Source organism: Symphodus melops, assembly GCF_947650265.1.
Source record: "Symphodus melops genome assembly, chromosome: 3".
Classification (NCBI taxonomy): Eukaryota; Metazoa; Chordata; class Actinopteri; order Labriformes; family Labridae; genus Symphodus; species Symphodus melops.
The window spans coordinates 20,655,688-20,679,241 of NC_136693.1; the positions used below are offsets into that span (position 1 = coordinate 20,655,688).

Consider the following 23,554-nt stretch of genomic DNA (forward strand, 5'->3'; position numbering starts at 1 on the left):
TGCTTCAGTCTTGGGGCTTTAATTTGAAAATCCGTAACCAGCAGCTTCTTTGTGAGGTTATCATTGGGGGCTTTTTAATTGGTAAATGAAACATCCACCTGTCTGGAGAACCCTCTAAAGCTGCTCAGGGCCTGACTGTCAGCATGGGAAATCCAGCGAAATGTACAATCATGTTAACGATGCCCCTTCCAATGCCCTGTATGTCACAAAGAAAACGTGGAGTACAGGACAGAGTTATCAGAAACACAAAACCAGCAACATTAGGCTGGCTTTCTCACCTTAAAACACGCAGCGGAGGCCACTGTCTGATAACACGTTTCCTGCACAGGCTAACACTGGGTCGAGCCACCCAGGTATATTTACATCCACCCAAGTAAAGTTGCCAGCCATAAAAGCATTCTTATTTTTCTTTACAGCCATCCAGTTAGGAGGTTTACTTGTGTGTGTGAAAGCAGTGTTTGGGTTTTTTCAACACACAAGCCTACCACAACTGATTTGTGAGATACATTTCACAGCTTTTGTTATTTAGGGGACTTTGTAAAACATTCTGCTGCTGAGTATTGTGTAAAGATAACACAAGCAAACAAGTATCGAGGTGAGGGAGGAGTTAGGGCAGGGCAGGCGGCGGCTTGGGTTATTGTACAAGTCATCAGAGGAAACAAGAGGGGGGAAATTTGACATATTATATACGATATTGGAGGTCTTTTGATGAATTCATCTGGATGTTTTATTGTCATTATTCTTTAATCTGGTGGCCTTTCATTTCTAAAATTAATAATAATGATAGTGAGAAAAAATACAAGGCCACTGTAAAATCTAGCCTGCAGAAGGGCCTTCCCGTATTCTCTTAGTGTCAAGGACACGGCTTGAAAAACAAAGGAGGAGGACCCAATTGCAGCAACAAATTAATTATTTAAATAAACAAATCCAAAATGTCCAAAAGAGCCATGAGGAGAAAAAAAGTAATTCACAGGAGTTGGGAGACAAACGACATACTACAACAGCAAACTACAACAGACAATGAACTGACACAGAGGGGAAGAAACACTGAGCCCAAATAGACACAGGTGAGACTAATCAGGGTAATTAAGACAGGGGGGAAACACAGACAATACTGAGAACTACAAAGTAAAACATGGAACACTGAAGAAACACAGGGAACGAAAACACAGAGAGGCACAGGCAGAAGACATTACAAAATAAAACAGGAAACATTAAAGACTAAACAAGCAAACACAATAACACTACACTAGGAAGCAATCAACACGAGGAAACATTAACACACACATCAAAACTCTGGAAATCCAGACTAAATCATGACACTCAGAAGATGATTCACTGGAGGACTGAGGAGAAAAAGATTTAGCCAGGCATTAAAAAGTCAGCTTCAGCCAATAGAGGCCATAAAGAAAATTAACTTTAACAAATGCTATTCCCCATAACATTTTAAACATTGTATAACATGATATAAAATATGTCTGACAGAGGATTCTCTCCCCTAGCAGAAGACCCCCGACAATAAAACGACTCCAAACAAAATGCAGTAACAACTTTTTTTCTGGGGCTTAAATAATGAACAACATGGATATCATTAGAATAGCATTTCAAGATTGACCATTCAGTTGCCAACAATCTGTCTTTTTTTTCATAATTTCAGTGCTAAACATTTGACTTATATGTCATATCTGTTTAGTCACTTTGGTATCGTTGGCCTCATATGCTGCTGATTCCCCATTACTCAATGACACGTCACACATCATTTATAACAGACAACTTCCCTCCTCAAACACAGATTAAAGATCTCACATGCTGAAGTTGAGCAATAGAAACAGGTTCAGTCACTAATCAATCATGTGTTTGATACCACATAAAAAGTGGACATTTATTCCTGTCCCTGTTGAAGGCATTCAAACACTTCTATATATTCTGTATTTTTCTTAGATCTGATTTCATTCACCCTTTCCAGTGCTTTGTCGAAACTTATTTCCTCTTTTTTTCTCCGTCTCATCATTTCTAACCTTTAGACCCACCAAAGATCTTCCTCAGTACCAGCCTTTTATTCCATTACTCTGTCTTTTTGACCATGTATAAATGCATTCCAAGCATCAGCTGAATAGGCAAACATCAAACTAGATGTGAGGCATGTAGGCCTCCTGTAGAATTGTGAACATTTGTGTGTACCTTTGTGTTAGTGTGAATTAGCAATTGTCTTAAGTCTATGAATACATATGGCTGACTCAGGGATTCTGTCTACATCACAGCAGCTGCATCTTATCTGCACCGCTGTGACGTGTATATGTATGTGTGTCTTTGTGTGTGTGTGTCTTTGTGTGTGAGTGAGTGTGTGTGTGTGTGTGTGTGTGGGGGGGGGGCATGCATCGTATCTGGAATAAGAATCTTAACAGTTTTCCACATTAGAGAAGGGGAAACGTCAGAATGCTATTGTAAGAGATACACTTCCTGTCCGATAAGCAAAAAATCCTTCTCTCTTCCTCTCAGCGTCTTGCACCCAACCAGCCACAGACGCACACATACACACACACACACACACACACACACACACACACAGAAATCCTGACATGCAGAATTTGCTTTCTATATTTTTGCCTTTCTCTCTCTTTCTGTCTTTTCACCTCCTCTTTTCATCAGTCTCTGTTTCTCTCACTTTCCCTAATAAGCAGAGGTTTACTGTTGAGGGCAGACAGGCCAGTACAGTTGAATGAAAGAAAAGATAAGCAGTCAAAGACACAGATGGGGGCGCCAGTTTGGCTTTGAAGCCAACGTCAGCCCTTAGCCGCTTGTCAAGCCCCCAACATTTTCTGTCTTATCCATTAACGCCAAAAATGGTGCAAATAGTTTTTAAAAGACAAAATAAGTGTGTTTTTGTTTCAACCTCTCAAAGTGAGACAATATGTGATAAAGTCTTTATATAATATACATAGTGACTGAACAATTGTATTAATATTATTATATCTGTACAGTAGGGCTATTCTATTGTCCACTAAGACATTTTCATTAGTTTTCCCTTCAACATGTCATCTACAGAATTAGTATCTCTATCTTGAGATAATTTTCTAAACTACACCCCAAAACGTTCAACATTAGTACAAACTGTGCATATCACTCAGTTTCTGAAGGCTGAGGTATGTTTACCCATATCTTCATATAATGATGTACCGGTATATGATCAAAAGCACAAAGACATTTATAAACAATGTAATTATTATCAAATGACCAAAAAAAATAAACAGACCCAGTTGTAAAAGATTGACTGCAAATCTTTAACTATAAACTACAAAACAGTTTCCACTCTCGCTTGTATTCATTCATGTTTTCAACAAAACGGCCTTTTTTCTGGTCCCTGCTACTTTCCACCACTTTCTCTTTCTTATACACCACGTACCCCTTTCTTTTCCCTGCTTCCCTTCTTGACTTTTTTGGTAAGTCTCCTCTCATGGTTTCTGTATTCCATGCATGTCCTCTCTCCCTTCTCTCCGTCTTCTAAGCCATGATCATGTCCTATCTGCCTGTCCTATTATTCTAGTTACTCCATCCATCTTACTTTTTTTACACCCACCTGTCCTGTTTTCCCCCTCATGCTTTACTCACTTTCTCTCCCAAAATCCACTCTTCACTGAGGACTCCACATCTTCACGTTATCCTCCCTGCCTTCGTCTCCAGTTGACCTGTGTTGAACTTTAGTGATAATTGTCGTAGTGATTGTGTGAACTGTTTTCCCCTGTGGATCCGAACACTATTGCTGTCTGTCTGCAGTCCACACAAATTGCCTCAGCTTGACACCCACTATGTTTATTTTGAACGTCTCTGGAGTAAAGGACGGAGTCTCTCTTTAACTGGTGTTAATTATAGAAGTATGTTTTTAGGAGCCTTCAATGCTACCATTCAGTCCATTAATTTAGTCTGTGTGCTCTACTTGATGGAAAACAAAGGTGAAAAATACAACACTTAAAATTTGATTAAAAGATGTCAAGCTTCACGTCGGTACTCTGAAAAATAAATCTCAGTAATACGTTCCGAAATTCACACCAGCCAAGGACCACATGCGGGTAGATTTTCAGTTTACATTTCACACTATTTGTTATTTCTGCCATTATGATATTTTAATATGGTGAACTTCAGCAGCTGAAAAGCAGACGCTCTTCAGGGTGAAGGGTAAGAGCCAAGGAGATTAAAAGGTGTATTAGTGTTTTTATTACATTTATTACACTTTTTTTAGTCATAATTTCTCTTCAGTCTCATATTGTGAAAGAAATCGTGAGAGTATCGTATCGTGAATCATAGTTAAATCCCTATCTAACACACCTATCAAGACCAAAACAATGCAATACTGCAGTGTGTATACTACTCTTAGATGAGTTAAGACACATGCCTGTCTTTATATAAGAACAGACTATGCTTACCAGAGCTACAACACTTGTTTGTTTTGGAAGTGTAAGTGTGGTTGTCTGTGTGTTTAGAGGAAGGGAGTTACATGTATTTGCCTTTGGGTCACAGTAGGCCCATCTGTTCACAAACCAAACTGAATCAAACACACAGCTAGACAAACCTTACTGGAAGGCTGACCTCACTTTACCTCTTCTCTCTCTTGAGTCACACACATACAATGCATACAAACTGTATGCATTGTATGTGTGTGTGAATATATTCTATAGCAGGGGTGGGCAATTATTTTTTTCCACGGGGCCACTTGAGAAACAGAACATATCGTGGAAGGCCTGGCCAAAAGGCTGAATTCAATTCTACATAATATTAATTGCATTTCTTTATAAAAAGCAGTAAATAGGATGGTTTTGACCAGCTGGTAAGAGTAGGCTATATGTTATTATCAAGCAATGAAAAAGGTTTGGGGTGGAATTTCCCAAAGCAATGGTAAACAAAACGTGAACTTTTTGTGAAACTTTTTTAAACATTTGTGACTTATATTAGTGAACATATAGTCACATTCACTCCAAAACACATTTTGAGTTTCAGATACTGTTGGAAACAGGTTCTTTACATTCTACAGACACAATATTATATTTGTTCCCCAAACATTAAGCATGACGAATCATGTTGAAGGAACTGAACTGAATTGTGATTCTGAGAAAAAGGCTTACAAAGAGTGTCCCAGTTCACTGCTGGTGCCTTTGCATGTCTACATTAGAAGTCTAATCACCTCATCCAGTGTTTTTAAGTTATTGTTTCTTGTTCACACATCTAGTCTCTGCTGGGTTTTAACAATGGCATTGAAGTCAGGTTGAATGTCTGAGGTGAAGATGTGAAACACAGCTGACAGATAATCAGTGAGAGAGGATCTATATCTAGATTTTGTAAACTTCATCATTGAACATGTTTGTTCACATATGTAGGTAGAGCCAAAGAGAACCAACATCTTCTGAGCATGTCTCCTCTTGTTTGGAAAGTTCTCCTCCTTAAGACTGACTTAAAGTTCTTTGTCTGTACTGGATCAGAGTGCAGGTTATTGAGTTCCAGCTGAACGTCACTGGGTGCATTATCCACACTGCAGGTAAAGGGAGAGGAAAACATCTGCATTTCATCCTCCATTGTTCTGAAATCTTCAAATCGCCTTTAAAACTCACATTGCAATGCTCTTAACATGGATGAGTACCTGCGCAGGTGATCAGCTGGCGGTCTGACTTCTTTCAGGGTTTGCATGTGAGTGAGAGTATTGCTCTCCAGTTGGCTTAAAAGAAACTGCATCTTTCTCATGTAAGCCTTCACCAGGCTGTGCATTTCATGAACAAAAAGGCCCTTGCCTTGCGGTTTGGTGTTCAGTTCATTCATCAGTGCAGTCACAGCAACAGCAAATCTGCCATCCAGCCCTCATCTGAGAGCTCTGGGATGTCCTTGCCTTTCTTCTCACAAAACTCTTGAATCTTTGCTTTCAGGTCCCAAACTCGTTTCAGCACTTTGCCCAGGCTGAGCCATGTGACAGCTGTGTGGTAGCCAGTCACTTTGCTCAGTCTCGCGCTCCTCCAAAAGTGCGACAAACTGTCTGTGATTCAATGTCAATGCCCTGATAAACGTTACTGTTTTAGCAACAACTTCAATAACATGGTTAATCTTTAGCACTGATTTGCACAACACATGTTTTGTGTATGATACAATGCAAAAATACCAATTTCTGATCTGCTTCAATTTCTTTATCTTCCATACGTTTTTAAAAGTCCAACATTTTTGTTTGTAAGATTTGTAAACAGAACCCTCCCTGTCGTTGTCCCTTTCATTGACAACATGGCTGCCAGCTCCTCTGTAATTCTGAAGTTCGTTATCGCCTGGAAAAACATGTGCAGGGGTAGCTGGGCTGTGTTGCGGACATCACAGCCATCCAAAGCCAAGGCGAAAAAGTCAAAACTTGCCACTTCATATTGCAGCTGAAGCACCAGATTCCCTGCAATATCCCCACGATGTTGATCACAAAGCAGGTCTTGGTTGCTGCATCCCTGAATGTGTGAAGCTTAGTAAAAAAAAAAGCTGATGCTGATTTTTCAGCTTAGCTAGCAAAGCTTCTGATTTTTGCACCCTTTCAACTTTTTGTATTTCTCTTTTGTTTCGTCTTGTAAAGCAGACTTAAATCGTAGTTCTTAAAAAAGGCGATTTACTCACCACAAACTAAACACACGGCTTTACCTCCGACTTCAATAAACAAATACTGACCAGTCCATTTTTGTTGGAAAGCCTGCATTCGGCATCTACCTTTTTTATTTTAAGCATGACAACATTTTTGAGGGCTAAAATCATCTTGTGACAACGATTCAATCACACGCACGTGTTGCTATACGTATGGTATCATTATGTACGTGAATAAAAAAACAACTTCAACATAAAAGCAATACAGCTTTAGTCCATGCATGTGGTGAAAATACGTTCAATTTGTAATTTTCAATTAAACTTACACGGGCCGGTCAGAGTCAACCTAAGGGCAGTATGTGGCCTGGAGGCATACAATGACCAGGTCGGTTCTATAGGCAACAGTATAATGGTGTCAGAAAGCATGTCTAACCAAACAAGGATCAACTACAGAAGATTCTCGTATCCAGCACATGACTTGCACATGACACAGACACATCTTCAGTTTTCCACATGTATCATTACATAGGGCCTGATTTACTAAGATCCCATGTCAAGAGTACCAAATTGTGTGTTCAGTCCATAAAATTTCATGTTCGGTTGGTGGGCAATTTTGCAGGTGATCTACTGAGAAAATGTGCCTGAATGATAACAGGTGCAAACTTTGTGGAGGCAGTCATATTTAAGGGGAGTAACATTGTGTTGGCAGCCTGTAGGATTAAAGGGCGTCAGAAGAAATACGCTAGCAAGAAAATCTCAACAGCGTAAGTGTGGACACTGGATTCCAGCGGAGTTCTTAATAATTATTTTAAACATCCAAATGTTCTTGATGGACAATATGTGTTGTTTTGCGAATATGAAAGACGCAATTGTCTCTGCGTGCCATTAGTAAATTACATAGCTTATTTTTTTGCAGGTGGTATCTAGTTTGCACACATTTTAAGACAGGCAAACCTAGAGTAAATCAGGCCCTTAGTGTCCTATTAAAGCTAATGAAGCGAAAGAGCAGCAGACTACTACACAGACTACAGTAAACAGAACATGTTACTTGTTTTTGCCGGACTGTAAATCGCCAAAATGTCTCCAAACTCCTGAAGTTGAGCAGCCTTTCTGGTCGTTTCGTCGATAATGTTTTATTTAGTGTCTCTATTGCTCCATTCGGCTGTGTTTGTCCCTGCGACATGATTGGCTGTTTGTCGTCTTTTTCTTTTTGTCTCTATTGCCCACCTTTACCAGTGGTTGGGTGGTGTAATAACGGGCTAAATCTATCAGACCTTTATCGAACATTTTCTACCTTGCTTCTCTATATTTTTGACTCAGTTATCAGCATTTTCTTTCTTTCCTGCCGTAGCAAAAGTAAATATTTCTTCTTTTCTGTAAAGTTCAAACAAACTCTGTTTCCTGTCTGTTGTGCTCTATATTCTGAGATGGGAAAAAGTTATGAATATTCATAAAGCAAAGCGCTACACACGGGTGACATGCTTGACTTGTGTTACTGCTTCGAACAAGTGAACCAGACAAATGTTTTTTCTCTCTCTCCTTCTCTCAGGAACAAGGGAATAAGGAAGAAAAGACCAGTACTCTCATGGGAGCACTTTTGTTTTTTTTATACTCTGTGGATGAAGACCAACACACTAATGATGCAGACACACATGCAAAGTAGCACCAAACCACGAGAGCTAAGATACATAATATATACCCCCCAACACCACACACAAAAGACAATCCACATCACAAAACTGGATGCAAACACTTTTCTTTTCGAAGTGTTTTTCACAGGAATATTTCAGCCTCTTTTCCAACTCATTTTGAGTTTGTCGATTGTCGGCTGAAGGCCAGTCAGAGAAACAGAGACATTAGATCCATTTTCAATACCCTATTCAAATATGTGAGTCCTATTATCTAGAACAGTTCAGTCTAGATCTGGAGACAGGAACAAGTTATTTCTGAAGTTGGAAGTCAGAAAACTGAAGCCCTAATCTCTCTTGTAAGAATTTTTTGGAGACAGATCAGTCATTGTTTAAGCTATTCAAGACAAATGATGACACCCAAGACCATTATTCAATCAAAGCATCTGCTGATAAAGAGGATAATGAGACATTTGACATGAAATCCAATTTTCAGCTCTTCAGCACAGTACAGAGGAGACTGATTTCAGCAGAGAGTTGATATAGACGATATGGACAGCCAGGGTGTCTCTCAGGGGGAAACTATTAATCTTGTTTAACTGTAAAAGTCTTCGGAGAATAGAGATAAACAAACCCATCCATGGATTCATTTAAAATCTTGTTTTTTTTTTCTTTTTTATTATAATCCTCAGTAATGACAACTTAAATACTGAGACAGCTGAATCATGTCGATGAGGTTAATGACAAGTAGCAAGGTAGGGTTTGAATTTTCTTTTTTTGTTCTCAATCAAAATTCCACATTTATAAACTTTGTTAAAAATAGAGTGTTTGACCTATATGAGGTGCATGTCTAATCTTTGGCTGTATAATATGAAGTAAGAACCATAAATATTGTGAATCTATGTTTGGAAGAACATGGTGTACATGAGGAGGACAAGAGGGGGCACAATGAAAGTGTAAGTGTTGACATATTTGGCGGAGGGGAGGAAAAGGAAAGGAGAAGAGGAGGCGGTACAAAGGGGATTTAGGGAGAGAGGGATACAGTGGACAGGGTGAGGGAAGACGAGGGAGGTGAGCGGGGTCAGACAGCGGGAGGAAGCTAATGTCTTTATTTCCTGGTGGGGTGGGACCTTGCATTTACCCCTGAGGTCAGTGGTCATGGACAGGGTCACTTGGGGTGCCTTATGGAGGGGGTGGTATCTCAATACAGTGGCAGAGAGAGAATATCTATATGACAAAAATAAAAGAAGAAAACAAGAGTGAGAGGCAGAGGAATGAGAGAAAGAAAGAAGAGGGAGACCTAGTTTCAGTCAGGAGGGGAATGTGCAGGGGTGGAAAGGTTGAGATGAGTGAAGAGGTGAAAGCACTCAAGGGAGAGGAGACACACACACACACACACACAATGGACACAACATAATCTGAAAATCTACCACTGCAGAGATAGTGTTTGTGTCTTGCCTTAGTGTGTGTGTGTGTGTGTGTGTGTGTATACTGTATTATTGTGGTGCATGAACTATCTGCACTTGTCTGTTTGTCAGTATGTGTTTGTTCTTTCAATACAAACTGAGAGTGGAGCTGTTTATGTGTGATTGTGTCAAGAGGGCCTGCACTTCTTAAAGATAAATACAAACTGAATGAACATGTGACTCTTTCTCTTCATTATTGTTAGCTTTTATTAACTTCAACCACTTGACTCACTGCCTTTAATTGATGCAAATTCTATTTGTCCAATACAAAGCGATAAATGTCAGCTCATAACCATGCTCTACATTTACCGGCTTTTATCATGAGACGTTACCGCAATAACAGCAATCACACAAATTTACTTTGACAAAATAGAGATTCAATGTTTATTGTTTCTCGAGGGTATTGTTAGCACATCAAGTGTTACATAAACACTCAAGCCTAATGATTTCACCGACACATTTACATTAAGTAATAATCTAAATGCTGTCTGTTATATATCTGTAAAATACAATAAACTGACATTTTATTGTTCTCTTTGAGCAGCATCGTTTGATACATTTTCACTGAGTCGTATTGAAGCTCCTCAGAGTATTGTGTTTAAGCATTATGCTGGAACTTGAGAATCTTATGGATGTGTATGTCTTACATGTTAACACTTACAGGCTGCATGAGTTTCTTCCCACATTAAATTATGACAGATCCAATACATTTTTCACCATTTAAGGAAATTGTGCTTTTTCGCTGCGGAGATCTACAAAAAATAGTGAACTCTGGGTCTACTCCAAGGAATCCTCCCAGTTTGGTGTGCCCAGAAAACCTCCAAAGGGAGTCAAGTAGGCATCCTAATCCAATGCCCAAATCACCAAAACTGACTCCTTTTGACACAAAGGAGTAGCAGCTGAACTCCCTACTAAAATCTGAGCTCCTCTACCTGTCTTTAAAGCTGAGGCCAGCCATCCCCTCGGAGGAAACACATTTTGGCCGCTTGTGTCCACAATCCTATTCTATCGGTAAATATCATAGCTCATGAGCATAGGTGAGAGTTGGAATGAAAATCGATGGGTGAATTGAAAGCTTTGCCTTCAGACTCAACTCACTCTTCACCACAACGGTTCGGTACAACGCCCACATTAGACGATCCGCCTGTCATTCTCACAGATCATCCTACCCTAGTAAACAAGACCCAGAGACACTTAAATTCCTTCAACTGGGACAAAGACTCACTCGCCACCTGGAGGAAGCAATTTACCATTTTTTTCGACACAGAAGGAACTATGACCTCTGACTTAGATGTGCAAATTACCTGCAAAAAGCAGAGATGAGATTTGGGGGCCCCCCAAACTGGAGACCCTCCCGGCTGCACCTTGAGATATTGTCCATGAAACTAGCTAAGCTAAGTGGTGACGCACAGAAAAAACAGTCTGTTCCCTAAAAGTAATGCCTGCCTAATACTAGGCAGATAGCTTGGCTAGTGACCAAACCTACTTTTTTCATAAACAATGAAATGCAAAGATTGGACAGAAAATTATTTTTATATTACAGGGTTATAAATATCTGTGAGATCATTTGTTTTTTTTTATTCTACCGGTCTTATCATGTCTTTATTTGCCCTTTTTCTGCTCGCAGGATTTGTGATGGTTACATTTGGGCATGTGTACGATAGTATGTACCCCAGGACACTATATATAACCTCTTACAGACGTTTACTTTTAGACCCTCTATTGCTGTCCAGTCTTAGCTATTCCTGTCGTACCTCTGGATGACTGTGATGTTGCAGGCTTAATATAACACAGATCTGAGGCTGGGGGGTGACCCATGGTGGCACCATGTCAATAACACAGCCTCCTCAGACATTTGGAGACCTTTAGACTCAACATGGCCTCTGTCAGTCATTGGTTTCATAAAGAAATCTGATGAGTTACTATGCAGACCTTCAGGTCAGTTTTAGAAAATGTATGACAATTGTGTTATTCTTTACCAAAAAAATAGATGTAAATATAACTCTGAACTGACTTTTCCTTTAGATCTTTACATCCATCTATTTCTGGAGTTATTCTTTTCCGTGGTCACAGTATTGGACATCTGTATGACAGAATGTGATTCAGTCAGCTATAAATATGAATGGCCTTTCTGCTCGGCCAGCCATGCGGATTAGCAACCCTTCCTGCTTTTCCACTAGGCTCAAACACACTGCAGCACCTTGCTCTGCCTCTTAAACACACACACACACACACACACACACACACACACACACACACACACACACACACACTGCTGCTTAAACATATTTAGCTTCTCTCTGTGGAGTTAGCTCTCTGACTTTAGACTAAAATCTTCATTTTTTACATTATATGTAAACTCAAGGAAAAAGACATGTTCTCTGACAATATAATTGTTTTCATCCATTTTAGGTTTTTAAACCTTTCAAAGATATCTTAGGAGTGTTAGGGGACGCTTACATAGTAGACGGTAATTTTCAATTAAAGCCCAATTAAAGGTGTTACTTAAAAATAAAAAAATTGCTGCTTCAAAACAGTAAGTTCTTTGTTGTTCAATTAATACTATCCCTTTATCATCAGAATACCTTCTTTTATAACATGTGTTAGTCCTGTGAATAAGATCAGCTACGTGATAGAGATAATATATCATGGGTTGTGGGTAAAGACTTTTAATCGGACTGAGAATCTATGGGTGTCTTATTCAGCATCTATTTTCCATTCAAATGATTCTGGATTCATAGATCCATGGATTCATAGTCTATTTTTTGAATTAGTACATACTTCAGGAGTCATCTGTGTCTGTGACTGGCTGATTGTCTCCCTGCTCTATTTGGCATTCTACTGTGTTAAAGAGCTAGCCTTGGCTAATAAGCGGGGAGTGACTTATTAGCAAAAAAGTCCTCAATCGATTTAAAATCGAAGAAGATAAGAACCTTAATTTTTAAATAAATCATTTTTTTTTTATAAAGGGCCTTTATTGTAATCTTCTTTCCCCTTCCTGATCTCACACCATAATGACATCCAAAGCTCATATGAGATCATTATCTACTGTATAACTAAAGACCTAGCTCCATTACAGCCTGTGGAAAGAGTTGTGTGTTGTGTAAAGCTTTCATGGAAAAGGCCTGATCCTTGTTAGAAGTGTCATACCATCTCCTGCACCTTCTGATGAAGTGTCCTTCAGTACACCTGAGAAGGCTCTGAGGAAATGTGTTAGAGGTTGGCAGAACTGTTATGTCACAATGACACTGAACAGTTAATAATCTCGAGGACATTTTCTGGAATTCTAAACAAACTGTGAACTGAAAGCAACATTTTGAGTCTTCAGGACAAAATCCACTCTGAACATGATATCATTCGATTGAATGTACACTTCGGACAGGGAAATGTAAATCATGCCTATTGAACTCATTCTACCCATGTATATTTCATGTTCTCTTGACTCTAGTACTGACAAGTCAATGCAAGTGATTGGTGGGTATGATCTGGTTTCTATGTAAAGGATAGCCATTGAAGGAAAATAGCCACATGTGACCATCGGAGCCTTGGATTAACCCATAGCTTTCCACACACATTCATAAACAGACAGCATTTACAGTCCATGAGACATTTAAAGGGGGGTCTGATTGAATTAAAGGACTCATGCCTTCTTATCGCCAGACTCAGGGTATCAATGTATTTGTATTTGATGTTATTAATAGCACCTAAGAGGCAACTGGACACCTTAAAGTAGGGTGACAAACTGATCTTTGGTCTATTAATAGCCCAACATGGAAAAAGTATGATCAACAAGCCAAGGCAGAGACAGATTTAGAGATGACAATCCTGACACCGACATGAAGGGGCAAGACCAAGATGTGGCCTGGAAAAAGGGCAGAGGGAGGTAGAGTCCTCAGGGAAGTCAATATTTTGATGTGATGTGAAATGAAAACTGAGACTTGAAGCAAAAATCACAATCAAAAGACAATGGTGTAAAAGAATTCCTCATCATGGCATATGAAAATACATAAACAATATACTTGAGAACTTTTTTCGCGATGCCGAAGGTTCCTAAAGTTTGAGGACAACTGTTGTCATTGTTAGTAAATAAAAGCTTGGGAATGGATGAGTTCTGAGTTCTGAGTGAATCCAGCTTCGAGAAATGTAACAAGTGGGACTTTGTCAAATGAGTTCTACTGCTGCTAATGCCAGGACACATATCCTATTGATTAGTTTAAGGTTTGTATTATTCCCTTCAATAAAAGCAAATCTAACTTATTGAGAGAAATGTAAAAAACAATAAACAGTCACTACCAAGGAAAGCAACTTTGAAAACTAGTAACCGTGTGGGTGCTCTGAATTTGCTGCCAACACACACACGCACGCATGCACACGCGCGCACACACACACACGCACATGCACACACACACACACACACACACACACACACACACACACACACACACCTCAGCCTCAGTCAGAATTTACACTCAACGTTTTACGGCATATTTGGCCGTTATTATTTCAAATTCAGGCTAACTCGAACGTCTTAAATAAACAATGCTAAAATGGATTGACATATAGTCATAATATTTAACACTCAGTTATTCTTTCTTTGTTTGGCTTTTTTCTCAGCAGGGAAAGGAGGAGAGAAGGGCTGTGTCAGAACAGCAATGGAGAACAAACAGTCTTGTCTCTCTCTGTCTCTCTTCTCTTCTTCGCCATCACATTACCTCCATCAAGCCCTGTGTGACCTCTGACCTGTGCACTGTTTCTGCATTAACTTCATTCAGCTAACCTAATGCTTATGCTGAGACGGCAAACGTCTGCTCAGCAGGAAATGCTTCTCAGAACCTGCCAGTCGGCCTATACGTTGTAAATCCTCCTTCTAAGTAGTTATGTGTCAATAAAGAGTCTGTCCACATGGAAACCTATTGTGAATCATCATCCCATTATATGTCATTATATTTGGTGTATTTGGGCTGAATGAGATATAAGTGTCCAACTCTTACATTATACATGTCACAATGCTTACAAATTCAGCTGAGCAGGATGAAGGATGAACTTCAGTTCTTACGTGTATACTTTCCCTATAAAGGAAAGTAAAAAGACCTTTCTCTGAGTCTGTCAATATTGCCAATCACTGTCATCAGAAAAAATAAAACTCTTAAGGAGACAGGAAACAGGCTTGGAGGGAATGATGCTTGCTATACAGAGAAATTGATGTAATGACATCATGATGGTGTTAGTAACGAACATGCTTCTGATGTTTGAGAACAAGCCTTGCTGCATGTTTAATCAAAAAGTAGAAAACAGAAAACATTGTTCGCATCAGGCTGACTTTTAGCAGTGCAGCGTTGTCAGAATAATTTGACGCTAATTTGTCTTTTATGCTTGAAAAACAGTGAAACCATACATGGAGTTTAATGAAACGTGAGCTAATATAGTTAACAACAAACTGCGAGTTTAAGTGTTCCTTTGTGTGATACAGAACCCAAAGATTGGAAATGGATAGATCATAGGGGACGTTTCCTCAACACCCATTATCTTGATTTACAGGATTTTTCATAAATTGGTGATCATTTTAATGCATGATGAACATTTTGCTTCATTTTAAACAAACATTTTAACAAAAAAAAAAAAAGACATGATCACGAGACAAAAGAAAGTATCTACTTGTGTTGATTTTATTAAACTGTCTAACACCAGGCAATGTCCCATCTATCTTTAGTAATTCCATGAATACAGTGCTGAGGGGCAAAACATGCTGTCCTCCTGCTAATGAAGCTTTCAGCCCTGCGCCACAACCACACAATGACAGCTGGCAGGGGAGGGGCAGGAACTACACGCCATGAAATAAGAGGGGGTAAAAATTGATTAGCAATTTTCATTTGCGCTAAGCTAAACAAAAGAAGGCTTGTGCCCTACTATGCATATCATCATGGGGTGGGAGAGGAGGAGGGTAGTTAGTGTTGATGGTGTTGGGGTGGGATTGGATGTGATCTTTCAGAGCTCAAGGCATCTATTGTTTAGTTAGAGAGGATGTGGGTGTGGGGGAGCGAAGAAGGATGAGGGAGAGACGAGGATGAGGGACGGAGGGCGGACGAGAGGAGGAAAGTAGATAAGAGATCTTTCAGAAAGAAGAGGAAGGAAGAAAAGGAGAGCAGGTAGGTAAAAGTGAGCAAAAGGTAGGAATGGAAGAAGTGGGAACAAGAACAGGTCGCTGAGTGATTGAGATGGGACACAGGAGAGGGTTAAAAGAATAGAGAGAGATGTGAAAATGATGGAAGCCTCGGAGAAGGAGGGAGAAAGGTGCGAGAAGGTGTAAAAAGGGAGCAACCAGCTGAGGTTTAAAGAAGGAGTATTGCTCTTGCTCTTCATATTATTACAGTCAGGATAAACTGTATGAAGAAGTCCTGATTTTGTTTATTTGATAGGGATAGAGACAATATACATACACAAACTGAAAACAGCATCATACATGTACGCAGTAATGTTTATAGTGGTGTCCGTTGTTTTTTTGGAGGGGGGTATAAGTTGTATCTGTACAAATGGAAGGTGAGAAAAAAATATAAAGAGGATCATAAGTAAGTGGTTGCGGGATATTCTGGAAAGAAAATGGAAAAAGCATTGCGAGAGCAGGGTGAGTCCGGGGTCGAAACGTTCATGACCAATTCTGAAAATGAAAGCTGAACCCGGACGAAGTAGCAGAGCTCTTTTTAAAAAAACAAAAGTAAAGTGGCAGGGGGGGAAATGTCACCATCACTTTAAAGGTATTAAAGCCACTGAATACAGAGGCTCTGACAATGGAGAAATTTGCCAACCCTGATAAAAAAAAGTGCTGTTCGTGTGCAGTACTGTGGCCAAGCCATGTTGTTGTATGGGCAGTTTTCTTGAAGGGTTTTTTGGCATGACTAGGATGCATGATGGTTTATTAAGAGTGACACCAATGCACCTCTGTGTGTATATGTGTGCGTCTGTCGTTTCAGCAGGTTGTCATTAATTTTAGCTTCTTAAACACATAAACACATGCACATACAGAAATAAACACACACAGTAATGAATGCAAAAAACGGCGAGAAAAACAGCAGCTGGTAAGGGGGGGGGGGGGGGGGGGGGATCAACAACTTTTAACCAAAAGACTGTACACAACTCTAAATTTAATTTTCTGCAAGATTAAGCACAATAATGACTAGCTTTATAAAAACCCATAACTAATGGCTTCCAATGAGCCAATCTATAGGCATTGATCTGCTCAGTATCTCATAGACTTGCACTGCAAAGCCTATAAATGAAAAAGGGGAGAGGCAGAGGAAGGAAAAAAAGAAGACAGGGAGGATGGTATCGAAAAGATGAGAGTAGGAGAAGAGAGCAAGAGAGAGAGAGACGGTGAGATATAAAGAAAGGGATATAAAGGATATAGACAAGACGTAAAAGAGTGGGGAAAGTATAGAGAAAGTGCAAAGAGAGCAGTGAGGGTGCCAAAACAAGTCTTTCCGTAAAAAACATTACTGCCCTCACCTCGTCTGTCATCGAAGAACACATGGTAAATGGACTGAAGGTTATATAGCGCTTCTGTAGTCGTCTGAATAATCAAAGCGCTTTTACACCACATCACAATTACACATTCACACACTGATGGCTCAGGCTGTACGCAGTGGGAGCTATTCACAATGAAGTGTCTTGTCCAAGGACACATCGGACATGTTACTGCAAGAGCTGGGGAATCAAACCCTCGACCTTCTGGTCGAGAGACAACAAAACTGAGCCACGGCCGCCCCACATAGGTCTGTTAAACAATTACCAAATGTCATTAAAAATTTGTGACCAAAACCTTCATGATCTTCAGTAAAATAAATCAACAGAGATCTTCAGAAGGACAAAACATGGAAATAGTCTGGATGAACATATCCAAACTCTGTGTACGCTATAAATGAAGGATTCTGTGTTTTTTGGAGCTCGACTCACAACAAAGACTTCAAGAACTGAACATCTTGGCCTGACAGACTTGAGTACGAGTTACAAGTATTATGAGATTTACTTCACTCCATCAGGCTATGTTGCATCACCACAACTGCAGCAAATCAGAATCAACCAGACTTTTTAATCTTGATTAAAAGCAGAAATTCAAACATGTATCGAGATTAATAACATTTTGAATCACATGTTGAATTGGCATGAATGGTAACAACTAATATTGACAAAGCAAAAATTATGAAACCATCAACAACATTAAGTTAACCACAGAGAAAAAATATGAACTGTAAAGAACTGAAGAGGATGGTAAAAAGTTAAACGTCTGAGGGCACGAGGTGGATATTACATTTAACTCGTCATTAAGCTGTGTGGGAGTTTTTTCAAGTCAAATGAGGAATTCATCACTTTAACATCACTGGGCCAACAAGGAGACACTGCTGTCTGTGAGTGGGCTAAACTATGGCCTATCTTCAAGTGACAAAATAGCACAGGATCAATATTTGAAATAAAAAAACGGAATGCATTATTTTCAGACCTTAATGTCATCACAGTGAACAATGACTGCCCTAATCTCAGGTTGTTGTTTTATTTTTTCAGCATGAGTCAAAACAATATGAAAAGTAAAGCTAAATCATAATCCGTTGCGTTAAACACACTCAGGTGGAAATATGCTATTCGATCACAACACTGTACACATCAATGTGTTGATGTTCTTTAAGGTTACAATGACTGCCATCATCTTGTGTTTGTAATCCTCACAACAACAGCAGTATCTCTTTGTACTGTGAGCTGGATAGCACAACTGGCTAAACATGTTATAATGCAAACCATCATTGTGTTTTTATTTGCCTTTTTTAAGGCAATTAGCCTTCTAGTGGTATTTCATAATGCTAATCCTACACTTGATAGCCTTTTAGAGGCTCAGTGATGAAAAAGTAAAGGTGGTGGCATGTGAGGAGAGAGAGGAGTGGGTGGAGGGAGTGAAATGAAACAATCCTCCGCTGAGAACGTACAGAAGCTTAAATCCAGAGAGGGCTGCTTGCGTTAATCCCCATGGATTAAGCTTCTAAATACTCCTATTCAAGCCAATTAATTCATGCATATATCTGTCTCCAGCTCTTTTCATGTCATTTAAGATGATGGAGGGTGACTTCCTGAGAAATCAGGAGGAGGTGTAATGTATCCACATTAATGCATACATGGCTCTCTCTTCAGGGCCATGTGGCTATACACATTGTGATGGGTATGCGCGCGCATGCACACACACACACACACACACACACACACACACACACACACACACACACACGCACACTACATTAAAGAAGTATACATTGAGAGTTTAATAGGGAAATGGTCGTAGGAGTGTGAGGATTGAGAGGGGCCTCCAAAAGTTGACTGATGTATTCTGACAGCGGAATACTAATCACGAGATCAACCTCTGGCTAAATCTACAGGATCTCACTGGGGCTTCTGGCTGGGAGAAGCATAAAAAGGATTAGCAGTAAATACAGAAGGCTTAAAAAGAACAGAGACACCGGTGGACAGACTCAACATCTTGAAACAAAAGGTTGAGGGGAAGAAGAAACTGAGGATGCGAAGGATGTAAAGAGGGATCCACGCAGACAGAGGGCGAGCACATTAACCTAAAGTTAAGGAAATTATTCTGATGAGGTTTCCCAAGAATGATGAAAAAGTTCAACCATTCAGGCAAACACACTGGAAAAAGATGGAAGGGAATTGATCAACATTTAAATGACCATTGCTGCATTCTCCAGATTCATTTGCTCCTCAAGATGGCAAAGTGGAGGGAAAAGTAGGACGGAAGAAAGGAAGGAAAGAAGAAAAGGCAGCAAGAAAGAAAGAACTCTTATTATCCCTAACAAGCCTTGACATATTCTCACTCAGTCTTAGCTGTAATGCCCTAAATTGTATACTGTTCCGTCTAAAATCATCAGGGTCTGATGTGCATGCGTGTGTACACTGTGTGTGTGTGTGCGTGTGCGTGTGTGTCTGTCTGTCTGAACAAGCTTGGTGGCAGGCAGCAACCGCTGCATATAGTATTAATAGGAACTCACGTCACCCAGAAAGGCTTCCAGGTTTTAAAAAAGAGGCACCAGGCAGACATTTACAACCATATAACATCTTCCAGGCCATGAACAAACTTTCAGGGTAATTGTAAGGAGTCAGGGTACCATATCGACACAAACCGAAGCCCAACTTAAACTACAACTGGAAAAAGGTGAAAAATAAAGATTTTAGGATGTCAAGGAGAGGAATCAAATGAAATAGTCCTAAACTAGGATAAAGATCAGCTATGGTGAGGTAGCACTCATAGAGCAAGACTCAGCGGCCAGGTCCCAACCACACAAACTGTTGATAGTACTGCTGGGGAAACAACTTTCTTTCTCAAACATCTGCAGACTCAGCACTTGGAGCATTTCAGCCTGAATGTGAACCACTGTGCCAATGCTTAACCCCAGAAAAATAGTCAAATACTTTCATAAAAGATCATAAACGTGCCAATTGTCATTTTAGGTTCAATAACCACATGTGACTCATAAAGTCCTTATCTTTAAAATACTCCTCTACTACGATACTGGACAGACCAGGAAAGCAGAGGCACATGCAAAATAATCTGAAGTGTTTGTGGTTGGTTCATATCTGAACATCATTCAAACAATATGAACAAGATGAATCAATACTCACTATTTGATCAAACATTATCTGTACAACAACCCGTCTGATAAAAAAAGGGTAGTACATAAGCCCACATCTAAATATTCTTACTAGTTTATGTGAAGCTTCTTTACCCAGAAAGACAGTTTAGAGGTGTGAGTTCATAAACGCTTCTCTTCTTACCTGTTATTCTTCAACTCACGTAAATGCTGTAAGCTGTTGTCTGTCCTCAGATACTGAAGGGGGTTAGAGAAAAAAACATTCAGCTGGGACCCTCTTGTCAGATTAATAGTGCACTGCAGAATATACAGAATTGGGACATAAACAGCAGGACACAATACAGGACTGACCGGCAGGATCTCAAAAGGGTCGACCTGAGCATGTTTTATGAGAGCTCAGATGAATGGAAAACATCGCACTCTCAATCTTTGAACTTCTCCTCCTCCTCACTTTCAGTCCAGGCTCTCTGTCTCCTTAGCCTCTGATTCTCCATTTCTATTAACAGTCACACTAACTCTCTTACTCTCTGATCTGACATCCGTCTCTCTGATAGACCAACCCAGCTTGTTCACTGACCAGTGACACGCTTTAATTATTGAGCGGCTGACCTAAATTGGTTAGCTTGGAACAGCCTAAAACACTGTGCACCACACACAAACAAGTTGCTTGCCCGTACACACAAGCATTTGCACATCATGCTCACACAATCTCACTACGTACTGCACGCTTACATGCTCACCCTGGGGACAGTCTCTTAAGTCTAAATATATATACTGTGAACATCATCAACTCTGCCTGTTACTCCTCTCAGCTCATTGATTCTATCAGCATTAATTATGATGAGAATCATAGAGGGAAGACAGATTTTTATCAAGTACTGGGATGCATTACAGACTCATATACATTCATGTTCTTCAAGCAGCATTTAAAGAAACGTCTTGAACAAATACTTGTTCATCAAATACATACTAGTCTGGCATAACTAGTAGCAGTTCTATGTAAGTACCCTGTTTGCTTTTATTGTTATTGTTTGCGTCAGTAAAATGTCCACGATGGTTATGAACTAAATCTAGTTTTCTGACATCCTTTCTGTACTATGACTGATGACTATCGTTTGAGTGTATTATTTGCCACATAAATAATAGCACATCACTTTAAGAATGTGATGTGTTTGATATTGTTCTCTGTGCTTTATTGAACTGGCAAATGACAAGGTACAATGCTGTCAAGTCCTGTCAGAGTTTCCTTTAAAGGCACAGGGCATTTAAATAATCGATATCAACATTCATGATAGAACACTGAAGTGGACTGGAAACATGAATCTTATGATATGCCTTTCATAACTGGAGCAGGATAAAAGAGACATGCTAAGTATACTTTGGTATGCCTTCTATGCGCTTAGTGTGCTTAAATTTAATATCCAAATATATCCGTATGGGTATGGTCCTCGTCACACTTGTCACAGTACAAACGATCAAACACAGTCGATGATACTGGACATGTGATATCCACATTGCTAAATAAGACATGATGCAACCAGGGCATTTTTAGATTAGGGTGTGATGATATCCTACCAAGAATATCAGGTGCTTCATAGCAAATGTGAGAGGGGAGTGGTTTACCTGCCAGACAAGTTTGTCATCCTTTTGATACTTCATTCTATGAAATGGCACACTTCTCCAGCAATGTCGTTAATCTCAACAACTCATGACACGAGAGATACTTTGACTGTCGTATATTTTGATGAGCGTAACCCAATTGGGTTGCATGGCATGCTGCGTGGCCTGTGGACTATGATTAGTTAGAAATAGTTCAATGGGTCACACAGCTTGGCACTGATCTGGAAACCTCAGAGTCTATTTGAACATAACATCTCCCCTAAGCACGAAAGTACAGCAGCTGCATACAAACCTGTTTGTTTGGCGGGGAGACACTATTTTTTAAAGAATATCAATAGAGTCTTTAGGCAGTTAAAACTTTTAGTAGTACTCCATTTTTCCACGCTGATTAGAACTTTCTCAAGTCTGACAGTTTTAAGACTTCCAGTCATTGACCCGACAGCTCAGTGGCAGGTTGTAAAAAGTGAACGGTCTGAGTCAAACTTCTTATGCTGACTCATGACAGACTTTCTCTGCTTGTTACAGGTGGTTTCAGAGCGATGACATGACGTACCAGTTGAGGAAAAATAACAGCTCACTACTTCTGCTCCTTCAGTGTTTCATGCTGACAACGTAACCACATACATATGCATGATAATGTGGACACGCCCACATAAACACACACACACACACACACACACACACACACACACACACACACACACACACACACACACATAGAGTCCATTCACACAGGGATCTCAACATGGAGCTTCATGCATGCATGCGTTTGTCTATGAAGTTTGGCACTGTGGTTCTTTGGTCCATACGGCGTTTTGTATTTGCCATAATCCCCTGTCAACAACACTTAGGCAGGCACACAATGGCAAAGAAGATTGGCAGCCAAACCCCCTTCACTGTAAGCTTGGCAGGTCACTGAGCAAGCAGCAGGTTACGCACACACACAAACAAACAGTACTGCACATGTCCAACCGTACAACACAAGCACACATGTCCCGCTGAGGTGCACGTTACTCACACTGTCTCCCGGCCCTCTTCAAAGAGTTGCAGTGCAGTTCTCAAGGACACGGCAGTCAGACATCTCCCTTCTCTTGCTTTCTCTCCTCTCACTCTCTCTGTCCCTCTCCCACTTCTCATTTGCTTCTCGCTTGCAGGACGCTGCCACAAAAGATGCAAGTGTGTCGCTGCTTCTCTGCTCTCCTTCTCATTCCTTCCTTTTTCCTCTCTCTCCCTCTCCCTCCACTCCCCTCGCCTCTCGGTCTGCAGCTGAGAGGCAGAGCTCATTTTCTAAGCCATGAAGCCGGGATTCTCTGTTTTTTCTTTCAAGTGCCGGGTAGTACGAGAATGAGGAAGTGAGGGAAAGAGGCTGGGAGGGAAAGAAAGGAGAGGAAAGAGCGCTGGGTGAACTGACCAAACTGATGAACCACTCCAGGACTACACGTTCTGCAGACAGTCGGCCGGAGTCAGGCTGCAGGGAGAACAAACAGCTGACCTGTGAAGCAGAGGAAGATGTAAAAGTAGGGGAGTGAATCTCTCCTTAACAAGAAGATCTCATTAAAATCTCAATTCAAATGTAATGATTTGATTCATTAAACCATGCGTTCACATAGAGAAC

The 23,554-nt window shown here is 40.2% G+C and overlaps 1 protein-coding gene across 5 annotated transcripts in view; it reads right to left on the reverse strand.

Annotated features, from left to right (window-relative positions):
• esrrga (estrogen-related receptor gamma a) overlaps positions 1 to 23,238 on the reverse strand; it is a 135,001-nt gene extending 111,763 nt beyond the window's left edge. For 4 of the 5 annotated variants that reach the window (XM_079339446.1, XM_079339444.1, XM_079339445.1 and 1 more), the window contains exon 1: positions 22,958 to 23,238. In XM_079339446.1, the coding sequence (XP_079195572.1) occupies positions 22,958 to 23,223 (266 nt within the window). In that variant the 5' untranslated portion in view covers positions 23,224 to 23,238. The remainder of the gene's footprint in view (positions 1 to 22,957) is intronic. The other variant, XM_079339447.1, reaches the window with a different exon arrangement.
• Between the last annotated feature and the right edge of the window lie 316 nt (positions 23,239 to 23,554).